General features: G+C 38.4%; 1 protein-coding gene across 24 annotated transcripts in view; it reads right to left on the bottom strand.

Moving 5' to 3' along the window:
• Positions 1-2,713: 2,713 nt before the first annotated feature.
• The window catches only part of rims2a (regulating synaptic membrane exocytosis 2a), a 157,581-nt gene continuing 133,655 nt past the window's right edge, over positions 2,714-26,639 (bottom strand). For 16 of the 24 annotated variants that reach the window (XM_077527877.1, XM_077527881.1, XM_077527879.1 and 13 more), the window contains 6 exons: positions 19,690-19,934; positions 7,001-7,142; positions 6,761-6,873; positions 5,554-5,655; positions 5,327-5,466; positions 2,714-5,249 (listed from right to left, as the gene is read on the bottom strand). In XM_077527877.1, the coding sequence (XP_077384003.1) occupies positions 5,046-5,249; positions 5,327-5,466; positions 5,554-5,655; positions 6,761-6,873; positions 7,001-7,142; positions 19,690-19,934 (946 nt within the window). In that variant the 3' untranslated portion in view covers positions 2,714-5,045. Of the gene's footprint in view, positions 5,250-5,326; positions 5,467-5,553; positions 5,656-6,760; positions 6,874-7,000; positions 7,143-8,774; positions 10,815-19,689; positions 19,935-26,639 lie in introns of those variants that run through there. The other 8 variants (XM_077527874.1, XM_077527875.1, XM_077527870.1 and 5 more) reach the window with 3 other exon arrangements.

A 26,639-nucleotide genomic window follows, 5' to 3' on the forward strand; every position in this document is an offset into this window, starting at 1 on the left:
ATCACCTGTTAAGTTGGGTTTATGACCGTCAGGTCAAGTGTCTGTTATGTACTGATGTAACAAGTCTTTAATCCCTTTACCTGGTCAACAGCCGATTCCGTGTCAGTCCTGTTACCCACATGTATAGCCACAACCAATCAGATCGATTCCTTGTCTATGTAAGCCTTCTGAGAAGTGTGTGTCTTTGTCGGAATATTACCTCTGTTCCTGTGTGCAACTCTCGTTGTTTCTCGTCTAGTCAAGGTTGTTCCATGCCTCTCGATGTCAATAAATAGTTAAAATCTTATTTGTGTCTGCGCTTTTGGGATCCCACCTCAGCACATAACATTCACTGATTAGAAAAAGAGGAGGACGAGCATGTGCAGTAGATCAAAAAATGTTGAAGACCTCATAACATTAAATGTCGAAAGCATTAACACATAACAGGTGCTTTTTAAATTGAGCAGGCAAAAAAAGTCTTGCTAAAAAAGCCTTTTTAATTAAGTGATTAATCGTGATTAAGATTTGATTAATTTGATTAAAAAATGTAATCGTTTGACAGCTCTAATATATGTGTCTATATATATATATATATATATATATATATATATATTAGGGGTGTCACGATTCGCCAACTCCACGATTCGATTTAAATTTCGATTTTGGGGTCACGATTCGATTTTTTTTTCGATTTTTTTTTTTTTTTTTTTTCTCCGCTCCCCCACTTTATAACACAGAGGCATATGCTTCTGTAGGCTAAGGCTAGTCTATGATCATTGGTTCTATTCATTGTACAGTAAATCTTATTTCAAAAGATCGGCTACATATAGGTGATGCAATTTCCATATTATTTTTGTGTAAATTTATGTAATATATGATAATTGACATTAGGCAGGAATGATCAAATTCAAAGAATTTATTTACAATATAAAGTTAACCGTCTTGTTCTTACTGAAGTGTAAAATAAAAAATAAAAAAACAAAAACAAAAAGTCACAGTGGGTGCCTGCCATCTATTGACTGTTTTTGGTTACAACAGTGTGCTGTGCGTTCCTCTTAAAATAATGTGCAATGTGCAACAACAACAAAAAATATATTGTATCCAAAGTCATGGAACAAATACAGCCTGAACAAACTATATCCCAACATTTACAGTTGCTGGGCATACTGTAGCGTGGTTCAAGTACACTAATTAAATGTTTGAATCCAGCGTTTTCCAAGGCTGCAGGTCTGCTGCTATAAATAGACCTATGGATCTGGCGTTTCGCGCGAGCTGAAGTGTGTGGAAGTTTCACTGTAAATGAGGATGAAATAGTTGGTTGGACCGTTGTTTTCCCACTTCTAGTTGAATTTGATAAATCTAAATCTTTGTGATGCCTGCGTAAATGTCCCGTCATGTTTGTCGTGTTTCCCGTTGTTACGGCTGGCGGCTCGGGCCATTCAGTTTGAATGCGCCAGCGCGACACTCTGATTGGAGGACTGTGCCAGCGCGACACTCCGATTGGACGACTGTGCCAGCGCGACACTCCGATTGGACGACTGTGCCAGCGCGACACTCCGATTGGACGACTGTGCCAGCGCGACGCTATTGTGTATCCGTGTATTATACCCCTATTAGTTATTGTTTCTCCTCCGTTCTGTCAGTTCTGTCAAATGCGGTTATTATTTGTTCACCTTCCACTTTCACTCCCTTGTCAAACCCCTGCCTGAAATTTCAATTAAAACTACTCAGATGTTAAAGTCGACCCGTGTTTATCTACTCTATATTTTCTGTTATTGTGTTACTTCCCTTCCCCTTGACGAGCCGGGCGTAACACCGTGGCCGAGTACAGTACGCGCACATAGCATATCTTGCAACTGTGGTCTTTTTATCGACAACGTGAACGTTGTCGACATAACTCACCGGGAACGCAAAATGTTTCCAAACTGGTGACGAGAGAAGCGGGAGCGGCTTGAAGCACCATTGCTGTGTCTGTCCGCGCTTGCCATCATGACTGCAGGAGAAGTCAGCTAACAAGTGCCGTTAGCTAGTAGCTGAATGGCTGCGTCTCATTTGCTTTCCTGGGAGGTGGCGGTGGCGGCGGTGGCGGCGGGCGCGGGGGGGGGGCATCGAATCGTGTGTCCTCTCTTCTATTTCGATGCTCGAAATCGTGACGTAATTTCGATCGATTTCGATAAAAAATCGAAATCGTGACACCCTTAATATATATATATATATATTTGTTTTAGAAACAATAAAATTAGCATGACTTGATTATTAAGAGCCATTTGTAGTAAATGGGAACACAAGCAGCCTGAAAGAATATAACATGGTGGAGTTATCATGAGTCAAAAAATGAGGTAAAACAATACAATGATTATTTTCTTGCAACTCATCATTCTTATTTTCTAACTTACTTTAAAATCAACTTCCAGCCTAGCTACTCTAAAACTAAACTAGATGATGTATTAGCATGTAGCCGACAGTACCCACCCTGCGGATTGAGCCCAAACCACGAGTCTCTAGTATATGCGCTAGAGCTCAGGATACTATTAGAAGGATTATTTTCCTCTCATTGACTCATCAGTTATGCCTAAAGTTATCCCATCTATTCAGTGAGGGCACGGTTTGCCAGCCAATTAGAAACAGAGGTGGGTGGGCAATGCATTCATCATCAAAAAATGGGTCATCTTGCACTGAACATTACTGAACATCGCTTCATATCCAAAAACCAACAATCACACAACAGTCAACATTAGTGTAATATCATTTTTTTTATTTTTAATTTGAAAAATAACTTACATAAATCTCTGTACTCAACCATACTTAACCAAGACATAGCCTTGGCATTAACACATTGCACAAAAAAAAAGAGAAAATTAAAAAGGCATTCAAAAGGATAAATAACATGTCTTTTTCGTCATGTGAGGCATTTTTCCTGCTCCAGAAGAGTGTCATCACGGAATTGTGTTCATTTAAAATCTGACATATATGGATGTATGTACAATGGAAATCAAAAAGTAAAATATATACTGCAGATTGTTACAGCGAAAAAAATAAAATAAAAATCCTTGTTGGACATTAAAATTCATTTTCTCCATGTGGAAAAGGAATAATGCCCCAGTTCAATTTCATTCAGTCATACTGCAGCTATACATTTCAAAACCTCCCAGACATGAGACAGTTTTATTATTACTAAAAATAGAAAATGAAAAATAATCAGGTCTTGGCTTTTAAACGAAAGCTAACAAAAATATACTAAATCAATGTCATTTTCATTAAAACAAGGAAAAAAAAACATTTTCTGTGGCAATATTCCATATTATATGAACTTGTGATGAGCTCATCTCATAAACAGTGCTTGTATTGAACTCCAGTAACACATCTTCTTTTTGCAGGTTTGCTGCCTCTTGATTACGATTAGACCTTTTGCTGTATCAATACAGAATATTTTTGCATGTTTCTCAACAATACTGAAATGAAATACACTTGTAATCACAACTTCTCAACCCCATTAAGTAGAAAATATTTTCCTTGTCCTCAAAGAAATCATGACCTTGGGAGTGGAATGTGTGTGTGTTTTTTTTTTTTCCTTTTCAAAAAAATTCAATAATTGGTCATTGGACGACTGAAAACTAATTTCGTATAGCGTTGAATTTAACGTGAGGGACAAAATGAATGACGTTGACATGCACTGTACAAGAAACTGCAAAAATTCCAAATATCATCTTATATCAAAACATGCTGAGTTACTTTTAAGGTGTGCCCAAGCCATGTTGCAGAGAATCCTTTTCAACATGCTTGTTAAAGAAATCAAATCGGAACTTAAATGCATACCAAAACAATATAGAAGTGTAAAATAACCAGATCTGGACCAGACCAAATCCGGACACTATCAGGGGACATCGGTAGAAATGAACAGTACAATGTGAAGTACCCTGGGAGAAGATAAAAAGAGAAACATGTACAATGTTCACATAATCTTTTTCTGAGCCTTTTCACGACGAAATAAGTCATTTACATTTATTGTCATTATCACTTTTTTTTTTTTTGTCATAAAACTGTTAAATAGTCCAAAATGTTCCTTTTGTTTCCCTTATCGTACTGACTCATGAATGGACTTTTCTCTTAATTATGATGTTGCATTCACTCCCCTTGAAAACCATGCACTAGTGAAATGTATCTTTAAAAATAATAGAAATTGTTGGAAATGGCTGATGTGTTTTCTTTTTTTCGTCATCTTTTTGCAAGTTACAGCCTCAAGAAAAAAATATTTTTTTGTACTCAGCTAAATTTGTATTCATGCAAATGAACTAAAAAGGGAAAATATATTTTTTTTTCCTCAAATATTTTTTCATACAATACTGTATATCAAAAGAGACAGAATGAAACCAAGATGGTAGATTGCACATCTTTTCAACTGGGGTTCTGATTACTCATTACGATTTGTTGCCTCTGTTTTGCTGTCTGGTGAGTTTCCAGCACAGTTTGGTTGAGCACATAAACCGAAAGTCTGCAGGCAATTGGGGGAGTGTGGATTCAAGGTGGGACAAACCACACCCAATGTAATGGTCTCCAAAAACCTCACCTACAGCTAGGCCTGTTGGCGGGGGCATGACCAAGCATCTGGTGGCAAAAAACCCCCTTCAGACATAAAAAAAAAAAAAACCTACAACAGGAATAAGAAACAAATAAAAACAAACAAAGAAAAGGGAAATCAAAGCCAAACATTTATTTTTCATTCGAAAAAGGGTTTCTGTAGAACTGGTTCACAGTCCTGACCCCCATGGCTTCGAATTTGGATGAAAACCTGGAAATGACGGATTCCTCGTGCTAAGGAGTTCATTCCAGTTTCCCTCCAACGGCAAGAACAACATCGCCGGGCGATCCTGGCCGCCAGGCGCTTGCGATGCGCTTCGCCACGTGCACCAATGTGTGCAACGTTTTTGCTCAAAAAGACAGGATCACATTTGCACCCCGAGAAACAGGCTCAGAAGACACAACATCAAGCATGCAGTGTAACCGGGGGGCGTGACCTGTCGTCGCAACACCGGCTGCTACAACAACGCTATCGGTCCTGCACGCTGCTATGACCGTGAGAAACTGTCCAGTGAGGACTGGGAAGCTCTTCTTGTCAGGGGGGCGAGAGTCGGGTCCACCAGCGAGGAGGGAGGAAACAGCTTGAACCAGCCAATCACCATGTTGGACAGGTCCAGCTCGTCTAACAGTATCTGAACTGCTCCCATGAAAGATTTATGGTCCATGCGCCCGTAGTCACCCCAGACAATCACCTAAAAAGAAGACGGGTCAAACACGTGAGGCAAACAGATGGTTGACAGACAATCCGATTCTCTTTTGCTTTTCTCACCTGTAAAACTTTCCCACCGGGGCTCTCCTCAAACGGCAGTTGCTGCTGGTAAAGAGGATCCAAGGTTTTTCTTGCTACTTTTGTTTTCTTTTTGGCTATGCAGACTCCGTTTTCCAAAAGATAGACCTTAACATATGGTGCTGCGAGGAAAGGGGGAAGACAACATGCGTCACTTTCAGAGTCCAAGAAAATTTCATTTGTCAACTTGACATGCTCTGTGTGATTACCTGGCAGTGCCTTGGAACTTGGCTTCCCTACAAGGCCACGAGCTCGTATGACTTCCACCTCCAGTGCTCCTTTCTTCTCCACCATGCCGATTTGGATGTCGCCTAAAAACATGTCAAACATTTATACTTAACTCTTTGACCGCCAAAAATGTTTAAATGTTTTAGTAAAATCACGATGTATGCCGCCATAAACGTTAAATCACGTCATCTACTTTTTTTTTATTTTTTATTTTATCAATATAAGTGCAACGTCTAAGTGCAGCGCTGCCTGGTCAATGGGCTGTGGAATCAAAAACACCAACTAACTATGACCAGTAGATGGCAGCACTGTGTCTATTTTCAATGGGCTGCCAGTGCATGGAATTACAATGAAACATGACGGAATCTGATGAAATCTGTTGAATGCTCATAATCAGCAAAATCGGCTGCTACTGTGGGGTTTGTTTTGATTATGTGTGGAAGTAAAAGAGTTAAAAGATGGTTAAAAAAATGCATCAGGAGAACAGAGCTACCGAAAAATCCTGTGAATAACACATGCTCGTGTATAATACGGCCACCCCATCTCCCAAAATCACCTTTAATTAAAGTGGAAGTCAACCCAAAGATTTGATTTACAATAACATGTTATATGCGCCCCCACTAGTCTAAACACCACATTCTGATTAATATTGTCTTTGTGGAACATGAATTAGGAGGCAAAATCCACTTGCTTATAACCCTCTCGGCCATTTTGCTACTTGCTGTTGGCTGAAAATTACATCACAATTATTCAGGTCACAGCCAATCACGGCTCACCTGTTGTCTGAGTTTGGTCATATGATTTTCGCAAGCTGAGTTAACTGAGTCCTGAGCAACTGTGATGTCATTTTCAGTCAACAGCAAGTGACAAAATGGCCGCCCCTGAGATGAATAAAAACGGGTATTTTATTTCTTGACTTTGCTTAAAATTTTTCTATTTGTAGTTGATTTTAAATGTACTTTGAATAACAGTACGTGAAGCATATTGAGTTACATTGCCTGAAATGGGCTATAAATCAGTGACTATATATATTTTTCCAACCTATAAGTACTGCCTAGGAACTGGGAAACCCCTCTGTATAATACCACCTCTCCTATCCCTATTTGGGATACATGAATGTTATTCACAAGCTTTTACAGTACTCAAAACGTTGCAAAGCTTCTGTGCAAAGAAGATTCTTGTGTTTACCCATTGGCGGCGTCGCCAACGTCTGTCGTCCGACTAGCTGGGCGGGTCCGAGTCCGTCCAGGAAGTCACTAAACTGGGCTTCTGAGGACAGCCTCACACCAGGGAAGATGAGGCTAGAGCGCAAATACACACTTGTTACCACGGAGACAAATTCATATCCACGCCAAATATCATAAGGTAAGCGGCTGGATTACGTTGATGCAAGGAAGATCAAAAACTGAAATCCAAGTGTCTGCTTACTTTCCCTCGGAGCTGTAGCTGTTCATGCTGCCGTCTGTGGATTCTCGGCTGGCCTGACGAGTCATCCTGCTCCTCATTTCCACCGCCAGGCCCGTCTCTGTGCTCCTCTGGATGGTGCTGCGCAACTTCTTGCCCCCTGCTTCTGCACACAAGAGCAAAAACGGGAGTCAGACTCGCAGCCATTTTTGACATTGAGCACGGACTTTTTCGGAGCTTCTCCACCTACAAACATTTGACATCTGCCTCATCTGGCTGATCAAATATGACAGCTGACTGCTTCCATCAGCCTGCAAACTCTCATATGCTCACATCTCCCAACTTGCATGGATGCACCTGTGTCAGACGCACCTCAAGTCCATAAAAAATGATCCACTAACATGCCTGGGATGAACATATAGCTATGCTATGTAAATACGTCTCGTCTGCCTCCGAATGGGAGTGCTAGTACAGTATTAGGCACGTGCAGAAACAGATGCGAAGCCATTTAGCCTTGAAATCTCTGATTCAGCTGGCCTCTTCATCCAACTTTCAATAGGAGCGACAGTGGCAGAGGCTGAGTGACGTTATCATCGAGTTCTGTTTTCAAATAGCAACATTCTTGCTCTGACAAACCTTATACTGTAACACTGTAATGTCTGAGTTTATTCAATCAACAGATTATATCCATATTTTTTGTCCAAAGGTTTCCTTAGATAACTTTTTGAATAGAAATATTTCAAACAGCATTTACTGTTTACAAAATACAAGCAAACAGAAGAAACTCAATACCAGACCAATTTCAAGTGCTCAAGGTGAAACCAGGAAGGAATAAAATACAGTGGTCCCTCGTTACTTCACCGTTCACTTATCGCGGATTTACATTTGGGTCCAAAATTCCTATATTACAGGGTTTATCTTGGGTTGTACCTCGCTATATCGTGGATTTTTCAGAGATTGTTACGTACAATTGTTACATACATACCTCCCAACCCTCCTGGATTTACGGTATTCTTTATTTATGCTGCTGTTTTTCTTGCTATATTTACAAAGGTAAGATTTGTTCAAAAGGGTGGGAACTATGTGGTGGCTTCATTGTGGCTCAGTAGAAATGTAATTTGACCCCCCAGTGACACCAGTGAAAAGTGAGGGAACACTGTATACTCATATAGCTATGCAAGACAACAAGTATTGACCAGCTCACAAATTGTTGCTCGCAAACATACTCACTATCAACAAACATAAGATAAGTGACACATTAAGTATCACATTCAGAAGTCACCTTTGACATAACTGAATATTAATGAAGCACAAGTGGACTAGCTATAGTTTATTTTAAAAGAGCCAACAGTAATTCATAGGAATTATATGACTTGTAATTATTTTTAAGAACTCGACAATAAACAAAACACGGTAAACCGGTAAACACGGTAAACCGCAACACTGTACCGGTATAAACTGTCTGTATATACCATTGCTCGATATTGGTGTGTCAACAATTTGATGACACAAGACATCTCAGCAGCTGGTATCAAGATTGATTAGTTTAGCTTCCTAGATGAAAAAGCCATCACAATGTCGGTAAATTCTTCAGCATTCCGACTTATACATGTGTTTTGCATATTCAATATGCCGGACATTAAATTATAAGGCAGTCGGTCATTCCATGTACACAATGGTTATTTTCCATTCACTGAATATTTCACTCAGATTGCTAGCCTGGATGATGAAGAGAACTGCATGTTGGCACAGTGTAACTGACGCACAACAGGCTCAGCATCCCTCAGGGTGGTCTTACCTCCGTCGTCTTCATCAAAGGAGTTCATGCAGGGGAAGTAGACAGCCAGCGCTTCAAACGACGCAGACAAGCTCATCTTGCTCTGGGAGCGTTGGATACGCATCCCAGCAGCCGGAGCGGAGGAATCGTGCCCCTGCCTGCCCATAGCGACGAGCGCTCGTGCTCAATGCAGTAAATTCAATCGATCGATCGGCAGGTCAAGCTTGGAAATTCAGCCGATATCTAATCTGCTCGACGGAGAATTTGAGGTTTGGCAAATCTGTGAGTAGGTGCCTCTCAGGATGAGATGTGGATGTTGTCTCAGTGGCTGCGACTTGTGCTGCTGTGTGGCTGATGCTGCCTGCAGCACCTCTTTTTTCTAGCGGGGAGGGAAGAGAGCTGATTCTCACTCCACCAATCAGAGGGCAGCATTCTTAAACAGTACGGCTGAAGAAGCTCTACCCAGAAATATGAAAGGACCTTCGTACTAAGTTCTTTTTTTTTTTAAACAAATAAGTTACCTTGCTTTCTCCATTTACTTATTCTTTCCCACTGCTCACCTATTCACTTCTTTGCGTTATTCTCATCCATATTCATCAATATTTTTCCATCCCTGGTATCACAATCCCCATAGAGGCCAGTGAAAACAAGCTGTCATTCTGTCTGCCAGCTGCCTTGCTACGTGTGAGATGGCTTCAGCCACATAGCGGCCACTCTCCAAATGCACGTGCCAGATTTGGCTCTTTTCATTGTTCTGCCTACCATTACTAGCATAACACAGCTGTGTTGACTTGGGAGGAATTCGGTTTGCACAAAATGAGAAATCCAGGCAATGATCACATTCACATGCTCAACCTAAAAACGCCATCTATAATCCATCAATAGACTCTTGTTCAGTTTCTCTTGATCAATCGAAGCCACATACCCACAAAAACATTCGTTTTCATTCTCGGTTAAAATGAAACTTCCCCAAAATGAACATTTCGATTCAGTTCTATCTAGCTGGAGTCAATCTGTTTTAAATAGACTTCCCTGGTGGTCTGTTCAACACACTGCTCTGCATTTAAACACAACTTCACTTTCATATTTATACAATGGATGGAGTTAGTACACAATTGATCTTTTATCTTGCTCAGGAGTACTTCTAGTGAGGGTTAGAAAGTCAAACCATCAAGCCTCTCTTCCTTCTCACCTGGTAAAACTTTCCTTAAGATCATTTCAGAAGTCTATTAAAAATATACTGCTGAATGAATAATCCATCATCGTACTTTCTGAATCATTGCATTTGCATTTGTTTCCCAATTTATGCTGCGTATACTGCTTATGTTTGTTTGTTCTGACTGCTCTTAAGAACTGACCTAAGGGAGCCCGACATGTCAATTTTTCCAAACCGAAATGTGTTCGAACTACATTTGTTTTGTTGTGTTTATAAGTGTTTTTAAAATGTGCCTAAATAAATGAAATGAAATGCTTCAGCAATTGATAAATGACCACTGCCATACAAACAACACAAAATAAATAACAACACTGTTTTTGGCTTTGAAAATATGGCACAAAAAGACACTACCTCTTGCAGTATGAGCATTAATGTGAAAATTGCCCTTTGTAAGATGCAGCAACCTATTTCCACAAGTGTGCCACTTAAGGTTTCATCTGGGTCAGCACCGCCAACAACAACTCCACACTTTTGCACATCTGGGCGAAGTTGGGCACTAACATTACAACTCCAGTAATTGGGTCATATTTAATGGCTCCTTCTTCTTGTGCTTCCTTGTGAACGCCCATCCACGTGCACCCAGCTCCACACTGATTTTTGTAACAACAACACTGTGCACTTGGGTTGGTCTTAATCTCCAGCGGTTGGAAATAGTTGGTTTGACGGTTCTCCATTTCAGTCCACACTGAGATACTTGGTCCAACTACATGCAGTTTTCAATTATGATTACGCTGTACATTTTGTAGAGTATAATTTACTCTAAAAGGAGTATTTGGTCCCACTCGAGTAAAATTTACACTTGGAAGACAGTAAAACATTCAGGGTAAATTTTAGTCAATGTATTTTTCGCATGTATGAGACAATTTGCCTATCACATAATAAATAATAATAATAAATTAATAAAAGATTTTTCACTCAGAGATTCTAAGTAAATTTCGCAAAGAGAGATTTTGACGCAATTTTATTAAAAAAAAAAGAAAAGTCACCCAAGGGTCGAGGAACAAACCCACAACTTTAGGTTGGGAGACAATCTACCCCCTGAGCCATACTGTGTCTTTGTTTGCTTATTTATTTATGTATTTGTGTATTTATTTATTTCCTTTCGGACATTATTATTACCATTTTCACCGATCACATCATTTGCAACATCATCAACATCCGAAAGAAGGTCTGACGGGTTGAAGCCATGGCTTTTTTCTTTTTTCTTTTAGACACATCAATCATCAAACATACTTTGTGCATTAATCTTGTGGCACTCAATCAATCAATCCCGGAAATCACGAGCGAATGCAAGATGTGTCCTTGAGTGTCAGTATATTGCTCGTGTCTGCTGGAATCTGGAGACCACAAATGATGTTGTTGGTCTCCTTTTGGATATTAGCAACAGTAGGAAGGACATAGCTGTGATAAGTTGTTTCATATTAATCTTCTGATTACAGTAAAAATCAGAGGAATTGGATTCACTCTTCCAATACTCTTGGCTGTGAAGTTTGCTGTTACTTATAAGTTCTCATTAGTATATTTTGTTCTCCATCATTCTAGGACGCTCACTGTGATGAAGTGACTGGTGTAAAAAGTCATTTACGTCACATATGTAAGATGACTGCTTTGACTTAAATCATTCACAAATGATTGTACTGTAATCATAATGAGCATCGACCTTTAAACTTTTCCATTTCTTTACGTTATGAGTTTGCTCTGTAGAGTTTCTTCTGATTACTGTGGTTACTGTAATTGATGCAGTATATGTGATTACAATTAAATGAATTATACTCACAGTGGTCATTGAAATAAGACAGTGAAAGAAATAGGGGCAATACGCTGTTCCAACAACAGCGAGTACAAAGTAATGATCTGAGTCAGGCAAGAAAGATACAACAATTAGTCTCCCATCTGTTTCGGTCTCCCCCGCCAAGTGCGTCAAAGGACACGTGGCAGAAGTCGATGGCATTACTCAAACAACACATTCAGCACGTGATGGTTCAACTTTTGCACTTCTGAAGTTTATTCTTACCTACTGCACATGGGCACATGGATAGAAGAGGAAACAGGCTTTATCCGATTTCCAGTAAAACACGTACCGAACGTGACACGTGTCTCAGATGACAAGGTAATTAGAACGGCTGCAAATACGCGTTCACCTCATTAAGGGTTTTTGCCTAATTTTGTTTTGTTGTTTTTAAAGCGTTCAGTGTTTCTGAGGTTAATCACCAGATTATTTATAACAGAGACGGAAGGTGAATTGATGTGTTGATGAAAGCACAGATAAAAGTTTGCTTGAAGTGTATTTTTCTGTAGACCCAAGAACTTAGTTTTAAGATCTTCAATTATGATTCAAAGCAAACATTGTTCTTATTTTGGGTTCCCAAGAATTTGCGTTGCGGTTTCACATCAGCATGACTAATAAGAGGTTTTCATTAAGCATACTTGTACAATGTGACGCAGTCCCAGTCGAGACCAAAAGGACAGTGACAACATAACAGGAAATCGTATGCAACTCAGAGGGCCGGAATCTGAAAAATTCGGTCCGTTCTACCACAGCAGGAGAAGAGCGTAACATCCCAGAAGAGCAGTGTGGAAATCATCGTGATTGATGAGACCAGGGACTACTAGGCTGAGCGTCAGAAAGCAACTCTGGACCTGGACACTTTCAACACACTCACTGGAGTGATATCAGCCAGACACGAACATACACGCTTACAGACACACCTTTGTCTTTGTATCTTAGTGGGGACATCTCATTGACATAATGAATTTCCTAGTCCTTTACCCTAACCTTAACCATCACAACTGATTGCCTAACCCTAACCCTCACTCTAACCCCAACCAAAATCCAATTCAAACATAAACTCGAAAACCAAGTCTTGACCGTCAAAAAGAGGTCTGAACTTGGGGGACCCACCAAAATGTCCCCACAAGTACAAGTCGGTCCTCACAATGGTACTTAAACAGGGGGGAAAAAAAACTTGATCACCGATTAATGAGTTTAAAAAAAAAAAAAATCATAACCAATCACCGATTCGATCAGGAGCAGAACAATATATCGATTTGGAAAAACTTGTTCCCAAAGAGTGAAACCCATGAATAATTGATGCCAATTGAAGTGTATAAAATTACAACAACAAAAATCTTAAAAAAACATGTTGATAAACATGATAAACATGTATTGTCTTATTTGGCAGAGCCAATCAATCACGTCACTTATTTAATGGGCAAATTATGACATTAAAGCTGATCATTTTTTGCATAAAATTTTGCATGAAATGCAAAATATCATCCAATCCCGATCCAGCCAATCACATAGGTGCAAAGTCTAATTAACAATATAAGACTAAATTATGTTTTAGTAGCAAGTTCACAGTTATCTTTTTTTTTTTTTCTTTTTTTTTTTAAGCTATGAACTGGTCTATTTCATGTCATTCTATATAGTTTGTTAAAGTCCCATTTCATTTTTTCAAAAGAATGAAGTAAAATCTCAGAGCCCTATAACAGATAATGAAAGAAAACCATATTATTGTTATGAAAGTCAACAAATGGGTACTTTTTTATTATTTAAGGATAGATGGATGGTTGCAACTAATGATTATTGTAGTCATTGATTAATCTGTCAACCATTTTGTCAATAAATCGATTAAAATAGTTTAATTTCCATCCTTTCAAATACAGAACAATTATTTCAAATTGACAGTGTGGAAAATGCACAAACATTGATTATGATTAAGTTACTGATTTGGTTTGTAATATTGCAGAAAATGTTGATAACTGTTTTCCAAAGAAAAAGTACTTGTTTGCAAATGTCTTATTTTTCAAAACCTGGCAAAAACCAGATTGATGTGATGTGAATCACTCAAAGGAGTTCTCCACAATATCAATCTGGTACTGCTCCAACGTGAAAGGCGGGACTTTCTGGACCATAATTCGAGCTGATTGGATGACGCAACAACCTTTGCACACCTACCAAACTTTTGTTTTGACCAATCACAGCAACATATGAAAATGACATTTTTGTCTTAGGTTTAAAAAAAAACAAAAAAAACAAAAACAAAAAACAAAACAAAAACAAAAACAAAAAACATGGACATCTAAAAATGCACAAAGCGCCTCTTACTGTTCTTAAAAAGAAACTACCGTATTTTCCGCATTATAAGGCGCACCTTCAAAGAATGACATATTTTAAAACTTTTTCCATATATATGGCGCTATAGTAGAGGCTGGGGTTACGTTATGCATCCATTAGATGGTGCTGCTCTAAAGGGAATGTCAACAAAACAGTCAGATAGGTCAGTCAAACTTTATTAATAGATTACAAACCAGCTTTCTGACAACTCCATTCACTCCCAAAATGAATAAACAGCTGTTTTATTATTTTCTCTGAGGTAAAGTATTAGTATTAGCTAGCGATCCAAGATGGCGGGATCTTCTGCACACACGTTTCGATTGTGCAGGGTCACTGATAGCGTCTTGACAGCGAGACCTGTTGCGGCTCAATATTGATCCATATATAAGGTGCACTGGATTATAAGGCGCATGGTCAGCTTTTGAAAAAATTGAAGGCTTTTAGGTGCGCCTTATAGTGTGGAAAATACGGTATATGTAAATCTGAGATAACAGAATTCATTGCAGCGTCCATGCATTCGTGCACCGGTGACGCCATGTTAGGTTTGTTTGCTTCTTCTTTTCATCACAGCCGCATGTCCCGCCCCCAAACACACTGTTGCTTTGTGATTGGTCCGAACCACTGGTGGGCCCAGTACAAGATGGATTCTCGGGAGTTTATGGACTTACAAATTCCATGAGAATTTAGCTTACAGGCAGAGTTATTATTTTCATTCATTCAATACAATCAGTCTGCTTTCATGGAGGACTACAACAATTGGAGAATATTTAATGTCCCGAGGCTTAAATTCCAAAGATTCTGACATACTGAAATTAAAAAAGAAATACTTCATGTAGCAGCATCATGTTCACGCTGTTAAAACTGAACAGCACACTGTCTTTTGGTCATGTCTCATCAAGCTTCCTCACTGACTGACAGCTTTTGGAAGCAAAGGAAAGAAGAGGAAGTTTTTTTGTTTTTTTTGTCTGTGGTTAGAAGCCTAAAAATACAAAACAGAAGTTCATATGTAGTCACAACATAAGCACTGTGGCCTGGTGGTCAGGGCAGAACCTGGCTCAAGTGCATGTCAGTAGGCCTTGATTGAATTACACATTATTTGTTAGTAATCTTTTTGTTGATATTATATTGTTAAGAATGAGAATCTAAGAAAGCAAGCATAATCCTGTTCCAAAGTTAAAAAGTCGACAAGATGAACTCCATAGGTCCAAAGTTCAAAGGAAAATTAGGGGTGCAAATGGGACTGTGAAGCTCTCATGTTGAAACGATTAGTTGAAATAATAAGACTTTCTGTAAAACAAGGCACCAAATTGTGGGGCCGAGCACAGCTTGTGCAGCCCATCACTCTGACATCTCTCCAGTCTGCATGTGTGTGGTCTGCTTCTCTGCGTGGTCTGAAAAAAATCTCATCTAAATAATGTCAATTGAATTTCCCTTTGAGGGGTTTCAAACAAACTAATGGATGACAAATGGATATTTGGTCTCATTCAAAAGTGCCGCCAAAACTAAACAAGATCTTTTTTAAGGGTTGAGCATACCAAATAAAAAAGAAAGAAAAAAAAAGCGCATATATGCCCATAGAACATGACCTCCACTGCAAACTGCAGCTGGTGAAGAGTGACCCGGTTGGTAACAAATATCCGCAGCTCATTAAAATATGACTGCAATCTAATACAGTAATTTCCTTATGAACAATATAACAGCAAGGAAGGACTACTGTGGTATCATTAAGTACATATATATGACTAGAAAGTAAAAGACGATGGCTATATAGCTAACCATGATACGCTAATTGGGAGGAGACTAAGCTCGCACAAGGGTACAAAGGCAGCAGCAGCTGCAGCTTTCCATCAATTTTGATTGTACTTGTGCTGCCGTGTTCCTTTCACCCAATCACCCTGAAAGCAGCATATCTGCTGCGGACTTCTGGGAAATTAATGAGCAGTCTCAGCTGGGTGAGGAGGTACTGCGATAACAGGCCAGCTTAACGCATGCAGCTCATAGCACATACAGTAGTTTTTTTAACATTACAAACTAAATGCTTGTTGTTGTTGTTTTTTATTATTTTTTGCATGAGTGTTTGTCTTTTCATTTCATACATATATGAAGAATATTCCACACTTCCATCCCATCTTAATGTACTGTATGTTCCATGCTGTTCGGTAAAGCCTCAATTGTCACTGTCAGGTGATGGCTTCTCCTGTGTATTTTTGACAGGACTCATGGGAAGTGGCCTTTAAAGGTTGAAATGAAATGAATTTGCAAGTGTGAGGTGAGATGCACATATTAATATTCATAAATATGAATCTTTAAGTGTGAGGAGACAAACCTTCTTGTTAGCTGCTGCTGTCATGCAATGTAATGGATTCATTCTGTAGACATTGCACGCAAATGATTTAGAAGTCTTTAAAGACTCTCTAGCTCAGTTGTTCTCGAACCTGTTCCACTCTGTTTGTCATTTTGACCAATATTGGTATTTAATGGTCAATATGAGATCAATTTCAAACTGTGTTAACCGAAGGGAACTATTTAAATTTGAGTTTTCAGTGAATTTCTATAGATGCTGTTGAGCCTGGGAGCTCGTTGCACCTTTTGTTTTTGTTTGAAAACTAAGATATGTGAAAGTTCAACATTTCAGATAATTTGAAATTTTTGAAACATTTATAATTTACAGTAGAAAACTACAGAGAAGTACTGTAGCTCTTTGTAGTTTTCGACTGTTTAAGTTTTCATTTAACTTTTTAAGACATGCTGATGACCCTGGGAGCTCTCTAAAATTGTTTGAATTTTAAAACAAAGATGTCTATTGTCAAGGATTTAAAAAGAAAAAAAAACTTCCACTTTTTTCAAATCTGAAAAGCTGTTCAATAAACATATGCTAACCCATAGGCCATATCTTATTTTGAAATGACTTGGTCAGAACCATCAAAAAGCCCAAAACAGGTCACAATACTGCCTACGGGTTAAGACATTTCAACAAAGTTATGCATTGGTATTTGTATTTTTAAATTTTTTATTTTGATGCTAATATTTTTTCCCTTTTACTGAAAGTGAATATCGGCTCCAAATATCAGTATGTTGAAGAAAACTATAGTTGGTCTATCTCAATTTTACACCAATATACCACATGAAAATCTGCACAACTGGACTGAACATAATGGATCAAATCAACTTATGATTAACTCACATCACTGGACATGGCAAGAATAACTGAGAGGTGTGCAGACACGTTTTATTGGGATTGAATGACGACGTGCCACAGTGTATTTTATATTAATGTATGACTCAAAATCTTGATGATTAACGCATTTTAAATCTATTCTGGGGACGGGGATTAATAAGCCTCGGCTTCGTCCCGTCAGCCCTTTTTCTTTTCAGATGCTGTAATGAGTATATGTTGTGTTATAAGGTGTTATAATGACATTTCCGAAAGGAAAAATGAATAAATTAAACAAAAAAACAAAACATCTAGCTCTCCAAGTATCACCATCATGGCCAACATTAAAATATGGTCTAAAAATAATAATAATAATTATCAGAGGGCGAGGTTTTACTGTACTTAAGGTACTGTAAAATGCACTGTATTTGAGAAGTAAAAAAAAAGTACTCTGAATGAAATTGCTAATATATATATATATATATATATATATATATATATATATATATATATATATATATATCCATCCATCCATCCATCCATCCATTATATATATATATATATATATATATATCTGGCGGCACGGTGGTCGAGTGGTTAGCACGTCCGCCTCCCAGTTCTGAGGACTCCGGTTCGAGTCCAGGCTCCAGCCTTCCTGGGTGGAGTTTGCATGTTCTCCCCGTGCCCGCGTGGGTCTTCTCCGGGTACTCCGGTCTCCTCCCACATTCCAAAGACATGCATGGCAGGTTAATTGGGTGCTCCGAATTGTCCCTAGGTGTGCTTGTGAGCGTGGATAGTGTTCGTCTCTGTGTGCCCTGCGATTGGCTGGCAACCAGTCCAGGGTGTCCCCCGCCTACTGCCCAGAGCCAGCTGAGATAGGCGCCAGCACCCCCCGCGACCCTTGTGAGGAATAAGCGGTCAAGAAAATGGATGGATGGATGGATGGATATATATATATATATATATATATATATATATATATATATATATATATATATATACACACACAAAATGGTGAGGACCGTGTACTGACTAGAATGAGCGCAAAACACATATTTTGAATGTGATAACGTCACTGCACTGAGTTCATTTGGCATTCAGAAATGAATTTGCAAGAATTTAAAATCCTTTCTACTCAACTACTCATAAATGGTCAGACACAATTATACACTGTGGAGCCTTATTAAGTTACGACATCACTATGCCCACAAAAGTTCACATTTACAGGTTCCCAGATTCTCGAAAAGGAGTTATCACACTCCTCTGATTTGTTCTGGAAGGTAACGCTCTAACCTTCTACTTCAGGGCAGGCTTGGAGTAAGTTCTTCCTCTTTGATAAAGCTAATAGTCAGGAATGGCTCAGGATTGTGCTGAGTCATCCTTCAGTAAAGCTGCTCTCATCCTAGCTGTTCAAATTTGTCCCTATCAGTTCACATTCTTATACAGAACCCTTGAATTACATAGTTGCTTTCGGCACCATAATCAACAACACTGCTTCAACATTCATGTTTTACTGCGTCAATATTAAAATCGTCAACCTGGTTGAGTTGAGCACACCTCAACTCCTTACTAACATCACAGTTCCAAATATCACTAGGTGTACTGATCTCAACCCTGTTACGTAGTCAACGCGGACATCATAGCACCGCATGTGATGTTGATGCACACGTATTTACGTGCCGACCTTCACTAGTCTGGGAAACATCATTCTATTTCAGTTCAAAATTGTCCTGGAACTACACCTCCTCCCTTACTGTTTACACACTCTTTTGATTTATTCAGCAGCCATTTAGGCAGCACACTCTGTTGCTTGCTGCCAAGTAATGAAATCCATTATGGCTCCATTGCTTGACTACAACAGAACCATCCCAAGTTCATGACAGGAATTTTGCATTCATACAGAGTGACTCACACAACTAAAATAGTTCTAAACAGAAAAATCAAATCTCAGAATTGAAGGGGGAAAAAATGCCAAGAAAAATGAAGCAGAATTTATAAATACTAACACAAGCAAATTCAAATGAGTGTTAGATGACTGACAGCAACGTCAAGAACTTGGCAAGAAGAAAAGCTCTAACAGCTGTGACACATATTCCAAAATAAAATAATCACTGTAGAAGCAGCAGGCATCATCAGCATAATTCATGACAACGCTAAAGCAGCAACGGAATAAAGAATAACAAGAAGCAATGAGGAAACAGGAGAGGAATTTCCAGGAGTTGACCTAGCCTAGAGGAAAGAGGAAGACATGAGGAAAAAGTCACGTTGTTGGCTTCGTCTCCGGCAAACGTCTTTGCCAAGTCCAAAGCCTGTCTAAGTCAAAAGCTGGGGAAAGGAAGTGCTGGATATAAGTGAGTACAGACACACGGTAACGCAACACAAGACGGCCACAGGACACATGCACAAAGACAGAAAAAAAAAAAAAAGTTGATATTTGTCCGTTTCCTACCTGTTTGGCTGAGTTGTGAGGTGCTCCGGCTCTTGCGTGACATGCCAACCATGGCCTGCATTTTGGCACCAATGCTGGAGCGCCTCTTCTTGTCGTCGGTGCCTACCGTGCCCACCGCCGTGTCCGACTGGCTGCCGTCTGTCTTTTCCAGGTTACACATGTCGCCGCTGATGCTGGTGCTCTTCGTCATGTTCACGCCGCCCGACGAGCCCATCTGCCTGTTTTTCATTTTGGATGCAAAGTCACTGTCAGCCACCACCATTGACGGGGGGGGGGGGAGGCAGGAGAGAACAGAGAAGAGAAAACAGGCCAAAGGACAGCAAGAGGCCAGTGGGGAGGATGTGATAAGAGAGAAGAGGGAGACAGAAAGTGAAGGAAAGGATGACAGGAGAGTGAGAGGAGATGGGAAGGTGGGTAAAAAGGAGAAAAGGACAGAGTTCAGGTACAGGAATTCATGACTTACAGTATAGATGACTTACGGGCTCAGAGTGTTATCGCGATACACATGTATCTCGAAACATGGCCTACAAGGCAATATGCACCCCAATATTTACATTTCATTTTTTAGCACACCCCTATCATGTCAGTAAGTTGATTTTAAAAACTAAGATTCAAATAAAATCAAAGCATAGAAAGTATGCGCATATCAAAATCCATTGCTTGTCATCTCTACTCAAAAAGTAATCACTGCAGAACTTGACCTTGAAGAGACAACATGGAAGATTGTGTGATATGAAAGATTCAATACAACCATTAAGTTTGTGCTAAGTTGGTTTTGTCAGCTGCTCTTTTAAAAATCACTGGGGAGTAAAACTCTGTAGCAATATCATGTGGTTTAACTGACTGACAGTTTGCAGTTTACATGGTCACCACTTTATCCACATAGCATAAAAGGTAAATCTAATAGTGCGTGCCACTTCATATTTTTCATCTCGTTATATCTTACACTTATCCGTACTTTGGTCTGCCATGAGAGTTAATTCTCAAGTGGAGTGCTTCCTATCTAGGCCACATCCCAAATTAAGATCTTATTTTAGCTCATCCAGTTATGTTATATTTAAGAGACAAATTATATTTTGTGTCAAGGGGTTTGCATCGCTGATGAGATGAATTATATGTAGAGCTTGATCTACTTCTCATGGTTCATAATGTTTCACCATTGCTACCTTTTGAAGAGAATTGAAGGAGTCACATGTAGTTTGATGGTCAATTCTATCAATTACTCAAACTGGGCTTTGCAAAAGCTGCTCTATTATTTAATATGGAGTATGTTGTGATCATTCAAACTGGAAAAAGGCTTATCCTATCAAACTATGAGTCGGTGAAGCTATATGGACTGCCACTGAGGATTTCTTTTTGTAGATCTCATTTTGGTTTCCTGCTGCTGGTGCAATTAGACAGATGTCCGCACTGTGGACGACACAGAGTCTTGCTCTGCATTTTAAAACTGTTTATGTTGGTGCCCGTGCAGATGGGTTCTGCTGTAGATCAGTTTACCCGAATATACATAAATATTGAATACTTGGCACGGCACAATGCATTGGATTAATTCATCTAGCCCTGAATTTCAGGGGAACAAGAGGGGCAAATTGTTTGGAGAGGGATTCACTAAGGCTGACATGGCTCTGCAGCACGCTCAGAAGCTTTCAAGCACATGGCCATGTTTAATGAAAAACGTGGTTGAATAACACAAGGCACACTGTCCCTGATACATTGTCTGTACAGTGGATAGAAAATGTGTTTGTACCTCTGTTCACATGTGAGGGTTTTGTGATAGTTAAAAAAAAAAATAGACCAAGATATCCGTTTTCCTCTATTAATGTAACCTATACTCTCAAAGAACGTTGGGGCTATTTCTTCAGTTGGAGCTTCCTGATACAAGTTGGAGGGAATGAAAAACAGTTATATATATATATATATATATATATATATATATATATATATATATATATCTGTCATATGTCTGTCAGTGTTAGCACAAAACCTTCAGGTTTATGTGAGAAAGCAAAATAAATAAGTAAAAAATATAATGAAAAGCCTATTAGAACAATACTATTTTATTGTGATTAATCATAAGTGCGTTAAATGGGCAGGTGTGTGCTGACTCCCATTTAATATGAATTTGAATGTGATGGGCTAATAAGAAACATCACAGTAATAAGAGGGTGAGTACAACCACCTTATTTCAATTGGTAATTTTTGCTTCTCCTCTTATGAAGATTAAAAAAAAAAAAAAAAAAAAAGACTTACAGGTTATAGATCACATTAATGTTGGAAAATTTAAGGTTTTGAAATGACTTATCTTGGTCTCTTAGTGCTGATCTAAATGAGTCAGTTAACTACAATATGCACTACAATACCCTGACCAGTTAATGGGGATTATGCCACAGACTGGGCAGGACTTCTGGATACAAATCTCAGCCAGCTCAAGTATTTCCAGTCCCTAGAGCATTCTTTTAGATTTTTAGTATATCTGCTAGTCAATGCGACAAACCGTTTGAGTTTCAGCAATTAAAAATCACTGTTGGCGAACATTAATGTGTGCCTTTGTGTCAGGTTTGGAAAGTCCTAACCTGTCTTAAAGGCAGGCGAAAATGGCACCGCTGTCGGAAACCATAACGAGGAGGTGAATACTATGCCAACAAATATATATTTCGACACATTGTCTCGTCAGCTACAATATTTTGTAGTTTTTGAATGATCAGAATGTCAGTATTATTTGCGTAACACCTTCAGACCTGCATTTTTTCCTGCTGGGCATTTTTTTTTTTTTTTGCTGATTTTAACTCTTTTCACACATAAGAAGAACACAAAATTTTTTTAGGGGTTATCTCATATTTTTATTTGTTACAGTGGACGCTAGGATAATATGGCTGTAATGTGTTGTAAACTTAACTTACCAAGCTTATATGTAACATTTTTAACATGAACATCATGCAAATCACTTGTGATTGGGATTGGTTAGCTAGGAGCCAATCATGAACCAGAAGTGTTGACATCATCCAAATGATGTGTTTTTATTGGTTTAGACAGGTAAATATGTCCAATGCAATCATCTATGGGTCTGAATATGTTAAGTATAATGTCTAGTTAAGTCTAGATTAGTCTTGCAGTTTTGACCAAAGCATTAGTGGACTCGAGTGAACTACCATTAATAGTGACAGAATAACTCAAGTATGGACGTGGATGAATTTTCATTAATTGATAAGACTCGTGCCATTCTGGAAATTTTTAGTATGCTTTGAGTGACCTTGTGAAAAATCAATGCAGTCATTTTCCGTGGAGATAAACGGCCTAGAAGAGCCTGAACTGGATGAGTCCTTAAAACAGAAGTCTGTGGCATAAAGCCCTTGATTTTATTCTTGGGCAATAGAATGTTTACTTTGCCTAAGCAATCTGAGGTAGGCCTGTTCAATTGAATGAAAGATTTGTGATGTGTTTGTTGGGATTGGGCCGTTTCCCCAAATTTCTTGATGGGTACATTAATGCATCGGAATCCATTTAACATTATTAAAATGAGTACAATTTAGATAATGATTGAACAACACTGTATTCTGATAGACCGTCATTCCGCAAAAAAATAAAATAAAATAAATAAACATCCAAGACTTACTCTATTTGCATTTTCTGTTTTAAGGTTTTGGCAACAAACGTGCCTGATTGAAAAATGCGGCTTGCCTTGAGGTTTCAGATTTACGCTGCAGACAGGATAACCATCCTTAATATATATATATATATATATATATATATATATATATATATATATATATATATATATATATATATATATATATATATATATATATATATATATATATATATATATATATATATATATATATATATAAACTTCTTTGTTCATTAGACAAGCTGTGGTGTGGATAGACAAATGTTTAAGTAAACATTTTCCCCTAAAGTCCCTGTCCTTGAAAACACTGGCCTTTACTCCTTTACTCTTACATGAACGGACTGTTACCAAGGCAACAAAATTGGTGACAAAAAAAATTGAAGAAAATGAGTTGCGGGACATAAAAGCGCAAATGGAAACCATAATTCATGTTGGAGGCAACTGCACACAACTGTGTGAGCGCATATGTCGGTGTGTTGGTTTTTTTGCGTCTCATAAGACTAAAAACACATTTGGCTCTTAAGGTGTTTGCACACCAAGCCAATGTGAGCAGGCCCATTTAATGCGCAGTCGACATGTATTTACACTGTGACCTGAATACATAGCAGATGAGTCACAAGTAAATGCACCTTGTAGCGATGTTTCTGTTGAAACACTCTGCTTCAGTGCTTTCATGGTTTGAGCATGGCTGAGCAATGAACAAACATTTTATCATTTGAGGCAAGCTGCATCTTCCTTTAAGTATTCAGGTGCGGCTCAATTCAGCAATTGAAAAATTGATCTTAAGGCTCTGAATGACTAAAATATTTTGTGCTTAAGGTAGGGCAAACTAACATGAGTGTTAATATGGCAGACAACTCAACTCCAAATACACGTGTCCAAGCTAAAGTTTTATATTGTTTTTTATTTTTGATATATTGTGCGATGATTTGGGCGTATTCTTTTTGGAATCACCCGGAATATTGATAGCAGTCTCACATTGACAAAAGAGTACATCTCAGGAAAATCGGTTGAGAAATTAGCATTTTATGACTTAAGTTCTAGGGATGTAACGATATCCAAACATCACTATATGATATTATCACAATATGAAGGTCACGATACGATAATTATCACAAGGGTGGCAATACAAAAAAGGCTCACAATATTGTAAAAAAAAAATATGAGCTCATACTAAAAAAACACAACATTGTGCTTTTGTACAATACAGCAATGAAAAATATTATAAAAAATATATATAATAAAATTATGTATAATATATATATATATATATATATATATATATATATATATATATATATATATATTGAGGCAATTATTTGCTAATGCAAGCACATGTTGATTTCCTACACATATTGACTTGATTCCCAAACATATTACGTTGCCCTTAATCAGACCATTAGCGTGGATTTTAAACATAGAGGGCCAAAACAAGCCTTGTGAAAATTAAGCTGCACTAAAAAAATAGCCACAACTAGTGTTAGAACTGCACAAATGGATATCAACCCTTTTTTTTTTTTTTTTTTTTTTTTAACGGATGCGCTGCTTTTGATATGCTTTTGACGACGACGATATATTGTGGCAGTTTTGATTTCACAATATCATATTGCCATTATCGTTACATCCATATTAATTTCAATGTCCATACAATGCTTTTGATGGGATCATGGGCGTCCCCAACATGGCCGCCACGTCTGTACGTCTGTTAGCCTGCTGCTACAGCGCACCGGCATATACATTCTTCATATGTATGGATCGAATGAAGGCTTGAGTGTGTACAGCCAAAACATCTCTTTGAGAAAGAAAAAGTGTCTGAACGAAGAAATCCCAATTTATCAAATGACAAGGCAGATTAAAACTTACATTTTCGAGTGTGGAGACCAGCAAATCAGGGAGCGTATAATACAATACATGAGTACAAAGAAAAAACTGCTTTTGAATTGTGATTTTTGAGGGGGGCATACATTTTGTGTCCTATTCTCAAGAAATGACACATGTACACAGTTTCACAAAATTTTAAGTCAGCTTCCATGAAAGAAAAATAAAACCCCAACAATATTTACTAAAAATACATTGGAATGGAAATAAATCATTCTTTTATTTTATGTCCACCCAAAAAGTGGAGAAAAATGATGTATCTTTAACAAATTTTGTTGAACATGCTTTTTAGGCAAACACGAAGATCAACCGAATTTTCTAAGTCTTGCAGCTGTCTCAGGTTTGAAAGGTGCTTTAAACATCTTGTTTCAAGTCTTTCCACAAAGGTTCAATTGGGTTTAATCAGGGCTCAAGGCCACTTAAGAATAGTCCAATGCTATGTTCTTAGCTATTTTGGAATATTATGGGTCATTGTCCTGTTGGAGGAGCCATAAATTTCAGCTGAGAAACAGATTTGGGACACTGGAAAGCACATTTAAATCTAAATCTGAAGAGAACAGTCTGAATTTGCCCCTCAAACCTGTGACATCTGGAGCTGTTTATGCAATTGGTTGGCCAAAATACCTGCTTTACAGGTGCACTGTTTGTTTACAGTGTCAGGATTAGTCTTTTGACAAAAAAATATGTGAAATGCTTTTGGTTTATAAATATGTAAAGCACAAATTGCAGTAATTTGTGGCCCAAATGTATACTGTAGCTGTCATGAAGCACAGTTTGTTAAAAACAGGCTCTTCCAGCTCACTTTCAGTCAAGTCTTCAAATTCGGTTTGAAAACCAAACAGTGTGTTAAAAATGTTTCTCTAGAATTAATTTGTCTTCACAATGTTTTTGCTCTTTCCTGAAAGTGAACTGACAGGCAATAATAATGGCTGAAGTATTGCTGGAAATTAAGTTGGGGAGATTTGGGGGAATGTTGGGGAGTGTTGTGGAAAATGGAAGTGGCAGGCACACAGTAAAACAGAGGGATTAGGAGAAAACACACATTACACTGAGCAGCACAGACACACAGTGAAGCAACACAGTGCAGCCATCAAGTAAAACAAGAGTCAACTGTCTATATTCAACCTGAACATAGGAAAACATTCTACCACTAGTACTACTACTACTGCTACTACTACTTTTCACTCTTTTGTTATGAAATGTGTTTTTGCAGTCAGCCTGTCAGACACCGATGGCACTTAAAGGCCATAAAAGGGGGCTATTGCTTTTATCTTACTGTTTTGCTGAAGTCCAAGATCCGAGATAATGATAATTACTTGTGTTGATAAGTAGAACTCGTTTGGCTTCTGTTGTGAATTCCTCTTGATAGTTAGGACAGTGTAACCTTTCTCTAGAGCTATAAATACATGTGCTCTGATATGGTCTTGACTTTTTATTTCTGTCA

The sequence above is a fragment of the Festucalex cinctus genome, chromosome 7 (assembly GCF_051991245.1).
Source record: "Festucalex cinctus isolate MCC-2025b chromosome 7, RoL_Fcin_1.0, whole genome shotgun sequence".
Classification (NCBI taxonomy): Eukaryota; Metazoa; Chordata; class Actinopteri; order Syngnathiformes; family Syngnathidae; genus Festucalex; species Festucalex cinctus.